General features: G+C 41.4%; 1 protein-coding gene across 1 annotated transcript in view; it reads right to left on the bottom strand.

The window, feature by feature from the left end:
• Positions 1-4608: 4608 nt before the first annotated feature.
• LOC112143199 (reticulon-3-like) overlaps positions 4609-6409 on the bottom strand; it is a 24954-nt gene continuing 23153 nt past the window's right edge. The window contains exons 3-4 of the mRNA XM_024266983.2: positions 4946-5002; positions 4609-4875 (exon numbers count right to left, since the gene is read on the bottom strand). Coding sequence (XP_024122751.2) covers positions 4719-4875; positions 4946-5002 — 214 coding nt within the window. The 3' untranslated portion in view covers positions 4609-4718. The remainder of the gene's footprint in view (positions 4876-4945; positions 5003-6409) is intronic.

The following is a 6409-nucleotide window of genomic DNA, read 5'->3' as shown; positions in this document are numbered from 1 at the left end:
CAAAATCCCATACCCCGTAATAGGCTCTATGTCCATTAACACCAACAATGCAGTCTACATTGTCACTTGCACCCTTTGCCATAAGTATTATATTGGAGAAACTAAGCATTCCGTCTACACTCGCCTCACCCAACACCTCTATAACATTGGGAAAGGTCGACTTACCACCCACCTGGTCCAACATTTTCCGAATCACCCAGTCACCAATCTTCAAATTTCTGCCCTGGAAAACAGTGATCGCTGGACCTGCGGGCAGAGAAAAAGAAAAGAGAAAATATGGATCATTAGATTAAATACCACAGCTCCCAATGGCCTCAATGATGAATAGGCTTTTTATTTTTTTAATTTTTTTTTTATGTTATGTTATTAGTCATCATGAACCGACTTAGGACTCCTAGCCTTCATGCCAACCTCACAGAGCGTAGCACAATGGTTAACAAGAGGAACTGCCATGCTGGAAACCCCAGTTCAATTCCCGTCCACCTCCTTCTAACATTCCAATCTCTGGTAGCGGAATCCCCATAGATTTTAACTGTTTGTCCTTGTAAATATATTAATGCATGCCTTTTACCTTGTTAAAGTCTTTCATGAATTTTAATTAATGTTTTTAGCACTTATCCTGGCATGGCTCGCCCTGCTTGCATGCCATTTTTATAGCACTTACTTGTCTTGAACCTGAAAGGTTTTAGCACTTATTTTTTTGTCTCATTGTTTGCATGTTATGTTTTTGCATTTTTGGGCTCTTATTTGGGGATTCCCTCCAGGCTAAAATGACCCTCTTAACTTTTTTTAACTTCCATTTTATTTTATTATTATTATTATTTTATTTATTTATTTATTTTTGTTTGACAGTATAGGAGGCCCGCGCACATAAAATCCGACCGGATCCCAACCCTAAACTTAACCCTAAACCTCTTTGAGGGCTCAGTTCCCCCCTCTGTTTGCCTAAACCCTAAACCCTAACCCGTCCCAGCTGGAGACCTAATGGGGATAGGAGAGTCAACGTGAATGACGAAAACCCATCAACAAATCCAGAATTCACCGCAAAAGTCAAACTGATACACAAAATCCTGAAATTTGCACATCATTATAACAATGTGGAGAGACCGGACACGCCCCCTTCCATTGTTAAAGTCACACGAGAACTGATGTCAGTGATAAAGCCGGCCTCCCCAAAAGAAACCACGCAGATTTTACTGGAAGGAAATGCAAAAAACTGGGAGTACTCAGCCATTTTAATCCTGAGAGAACATTACATTGACTCAACCACAAGAGACGTGTCAAAAATGAAGGAGTTCTCCAGCACTGAGTGGAGAGCTCCATTCAAAGTAGCTGTGAAATGGGCCAGAAAGAACCACGGCAGGCGGCTGAAGGAGAGGACCATCGCGGAGACAGAGGACTGTCTGAGAGCCAACCTGGACCAGGAACCGGAGGATGAAGAACAGCGACAGGTGGCTCCCCCTGCAGCACCTGTCATCAGCAGGAGCCTTCCAGCTGGATCTCCTCAGCGTCCTCCACCCAATACTGCTCCTGCAAACACACATTTGCAGGTCTGGTTAAATCTCAGCTGCTCAGTTTTCATAGAATCTGCAGTCAGCAATCTGACTTCAAGAGGGCGACAAAAACCCTTTTCACTTCACTTTCCAGAAGGGGCTATTCACGCTCATTTTTAAAAAAAATGTTTTAAATCATTTAAAGAACCCAAAGACACGGACACATCCCCCCTCCTACCTATAATAACAACCTACTCGACTTCAACACACAGAATGGTGGGGGTCCTCAGGAAGAACCTTCAGACTCTTGTTCAGGACCAGGGGCTGTTAGTAAATCATAGGTTTTTACCAGCATACAGACGAAACAAAAACCTCTGTGATGTGCTGGTCAAAGCCAAACTTCCTGCCCTCACACAGCCTGAACGCAGGGCCAAGGCTTCCTTTTTCCAGCACCTGGATTGGCTGTGCAGCCATCACAATAACATGCTTAACAGCATGTAGCTCCTCCCCCTAACCCTAACACCTAACCCGGTCTAAAACGCCTAAACTTAACCCCAGGGGGGCGAGCCCTAAACCTAACCACTCCCCCGTGGAAAAAACATAATGATTTTAACCCTAACCCCAAGCATAACCCGGTCCAGAAGCCCTAAAACTCAACCCCAGGGGGTTGGGCCCTAATCCTAACCATTTATAATGGGCCTACCACTATTTTTATCTAAGAAGAATTTAATTTTATTTAATTTCACTCACCTTCCTGGGATGGGGTGGTCCTGGGATCCTACTCCTGGGGGGGCTGTATGGAGTGTGCACTGACCCTGCCCTCTTATGGAGGGTGGGATCCGAACACTCGTTCTCCTAACCCTAACTCCCAATGAAGAATAAAACAGTTTTTTTTAACCTAATAATACCTACAGAACCTATTTAGGCACCCTTATCTCCAGATTACCTCCAGACAGCGTGGCACAGCAAAGAGCAAAGAGAACTGCCACGCTGGAAACACTGGTTCAATTCCTGGCTTCATCAAATTTCCCCAATCACTGGAAGAAAAATCCTTGTAGATGCTAATTCCTCTTTTATCTTTTTATAATAAATTATTGCATGGTTTTATATTTACTTTTTAATGTGTTTTTATGAAACTGATGATCTGTTTTGATTGCATGCCATATTTTACTTACAGCACTTAATTTTAACTTAAGCACTTTTAAGGATTTCCTCCAGTTCCATATCTCAGGAGTATTCATACCCTTTATCTCTGTTTTTTTTTTTTTTTAATTTGGACAGTACAGTAGGCCCGTGCACCCAAAGTCTACCCTGACCTTAACCCTAACCTAACCCCAACCCAGCCAGAGCCACTGACTGTCCTACGTTATTTCCGTAGCAAAAATTATTTAAATAATCTTTTTTCTCCCCCCATTTTTTTTTCTTTTATTTATTTCTTTTTTTTATTCATTTTATTCCCTTCCAATTCTTATTTTTTTAGAAAATGCAGTGTACTTGGAGTTGTTGGGCCCTTCCTGGCCTTGAACCCCAGGCTCTGGGGTGCCATCCCTGGGCCGAACCTGGTGCGCTATAAATCCGACACAATCATTTCTGGTACTTACTAATCATTTCTTCTACTCACCTACAGTACATGCAGGATGTGGCCCACCAATAACTTTGGACCACATCATCCTTATAATATCAACTACTTCCTTAAGACTCTACAAAGAAGAACTCTGATAGGTCCACACACTATTCTCTCCAGACCTTCCTTCCTGTCTATTTCCTATTTATACACACACTTACCTAGAGTCAACATCCCCTGAAGAAGCAAGAATTTTGCGAAACGTCGGGACTCTCTCTCTCTGCTGTGTAAGCTGTTGGATTCGTTTACTTATTGATTTACTAGAATCCATCGATAATATCTAATAAGGATATTTTCCTTTTTAACTTTAATTTTAAACTAACTTACATTTTAATAGAATAAAAATGTTTTCGTCTTTTTCCGGCCATATTTGGACTCTATATTTTGAATGTTTGTGCTTGCTGTTTTTTTTTTTTTTTTCCCCTCTAAAAAGAAATTACAACCCCCTCTTTTCTGAGTACACCATCTTCCAGAGAGCCACCAACCTCCCTGGAACCTCAACCCCTGGACTGAGAACAAGCCAATGGCGGCCTACCTGAACTGACCTCCAGAGAGCCTTCAACCTCCATGGAACCTCAACCACTCTAACCACGACCAAACTGTTTGGGACCAAATCGAACCGGAATTCACCTCCAGAAAGCTACATACCCCCTCTGAGGATTTTCAACTAAGAGGACACTCAGGTTATATTCTCCTTTTTTTGTTTTTTGTTTATACTCCATTCTCTTTAAAATTCTTTTTTTTTAATTAATTTTGTTAATTATTTAATTTAATTAATTATTTCATCTTAAAAATAAAGATGTTTGAGAACATTGTAATTTTTTATCAGTACTTTTTTTGTGGAAATTACAGTAATGGAGAGTGTGGAAAAGAAGTGAAGAGGAGAGTGCAAGCAGGTTGGAATGGGTGGAGAAAAGTGTCAGGTGTGATGTGTGACAGAAGAGTTTCAGCACAAATGAAAGGAAAGGTGTACAAGACTGTGGTGAGACCAGCCATGTTGTTTGGACTAGAAACAGTGGGACTGAAGAAAAGACAGGACGCAGAGCAGGAGGTAGCAGAGATGAAGATGCTGAGGTTCTCTTTGGGAGTGACCAGGATGGATAGGATCAGGAATGAATACATCAGAGGGACAGCACATGTTAGAGGTTTTGGAGATAAAGTCAGAGAGGCCAGACTGAGATGGTTTGGACATGTTCAGAGGAGAGACAGGGAATATATTGGTAGAAGGATGCTGAGTCTAGAGCTGCAGGAAAGAGATCTAGAGGAAGACCAAAGAGGAGGTTTATGGATGCAGTGAATGAAGACATGAAGGTGGCTGGTGTTAGAGTGGAGGATGCTGAAGACAGGCTTAGATGGAGGAAACTGATTCGCTGTGGCAACCCCTGAAGGGAAAAGCCGAAAGGAAAAGAAGAAGAAGACTTTTTTTGTGGAAATCCTGATGCGGAAATCCGTCTCACCCAGACTCCGCCTACAGTGGCCCCCGGCTGAATTGAGTTTGAGACCCCTGCCTTAGATGTTCCTCCACTTCTTTAGATGTTCCTCAAACAACCACCATTTCTACAGAATGGACAGATTCTGTTGCACATTTATTTTGAGGCTTTCTACAACACAACAGATACCTTGAGAGAATCCACCAGGTCTTCAACCAGCAAAAGCCTTCGAGTTCGTGTGGTGAAGTGATTCAAGTGGATCAGACACTGATCTCCCAGCTCTCGAACCGCCTCAGGAGAAATAGAGATGTCTTTTTCTAGCAGAAACCTGATTTGAGTACAGAGAGCACAGCAGGTAATTATAGTCTGTTTATAGTCTGTGACTTCCTCTGACTTACCCGAATGGATGACCTTCATCTGACTTCTGGATAGCCTGGATCACAGACTTGTAAATCCTGTGACAGGAAGCAAAAAACTGGGTTCAAATCGGCGGTTTCAGGTTTCTGGTTCGTAAAAGTGAATGAATGAATGAAATGGATGGATGAATAAGATGGTTTATTTTAAGCAATCAGGAATAATACATGTAAAATATATCATCACATTGAATAACAAGTAGATCACTTAAAAGGGAGTGGAAGGAAGCAAACTTATATAATCCCACCTCAACTCGACCATTTTCTCTACATGAATTATCAATATCCGGTTCAGGACTTAATATCAAATATTTATACTCTACAATAATAAATTTAGGTTATGAAGAGTCATTAATATCATTGATGTAATCAAATTTCAAAACATCCACAGACAAATAAATTATATTAATCAGTATCAATAATCTAAACATTCTCATTAAAAGACAATTAGTGCAGATTGTTTCCATGAAAGAATGATTATAATAACACAAAAAGTAATAATTTAAAAAGAAATAAGATCAGTAATTTGAGCAGAATCAGTGCTACATCACAGTTAGGAGCAGTTTAAGGCCACGTAATCGTTCTTCATTGTTATGACAAAGAGACTGTGAAGGTCTCATTTCAACAGAAATGTGCTCCAAGTTCTTCAGCTCAGAACCGGGTCAGAGTTCACCTTCAACGGTTTTTTTAAGTTCACATTTCACATTTTGCTTGAATTAAAGGGTCAGACATGCGTAATCCCACAGTTCTCAAAGTCGTTCATGGCTTTTATTTCCAGAGGCTTCGTCTGGTCCGGTGGTCCGAGTGGTTTGACAAAGATTCTGGAGTTCTGGATCCATGTTGAATGGATCCGTTTCCTCTTGAGAAGGAGCCTCACGTGCTTCTCCAGATCAGCGTGATATTTGGATAAATGATGGTTAAGATGCACCGTAGAACCCTTCAGGTGTTCTCGTTGTTTCATCAGAGCTATCTTGTGCTTTCGATTCGCAAACCTGATCAGGATCGCTGGTTTATCCGTATTTTTTCTCAGAGGAAGCGGATGACAGACCTCAACAGTGTTTAGGTCCAAGGAAATCCCTTTAGACGCAAGAAATAATCCAACTTGATTCTCCACGGTCAGGTTTCCTCCCGTCACAGCTCAGTTAGCATCCCTGGTAGCACCAGGCCGCACCCAGGGTTGTAGAAGTTCTGTGAGAAACACATTATTCATCCGTGCTTGTTGATCCATGTCATGCATCCTTCTCCTCAGGAGATCAATCAATCAATATACTTTATTAATCCCCTGGGGGGAAATTCATTGTTTTTCAGTACAACCAAGAACAAGACAAACAGAGAGAAGTAAACAGCCAGTTCAAGGTTTAATGGGTGGCCAAAAAAGGTCATATCTCAACACTGCGTTCAATGTTTAGATACAAGCAAAAAAATACGGTAACGCTTTATATTAAGGTG

Source organism: Oryzias melastigma, linkage group LG18 (assembly GCF_002922805.2).
Source record: "Oryzias melastigma strain HK-1 linkage group LG18, ASM292280v2, whole genome shotgun sequence".
NCBI lineage: Eukaryota > Metazoa > Chordata > Actinopteri > Beloniformes > Adrianichthyidae > Oryzias > Oryzias melastigma.
This window is presented reverse-complemented; position numbering and strand designations above follow the sequence as displayed.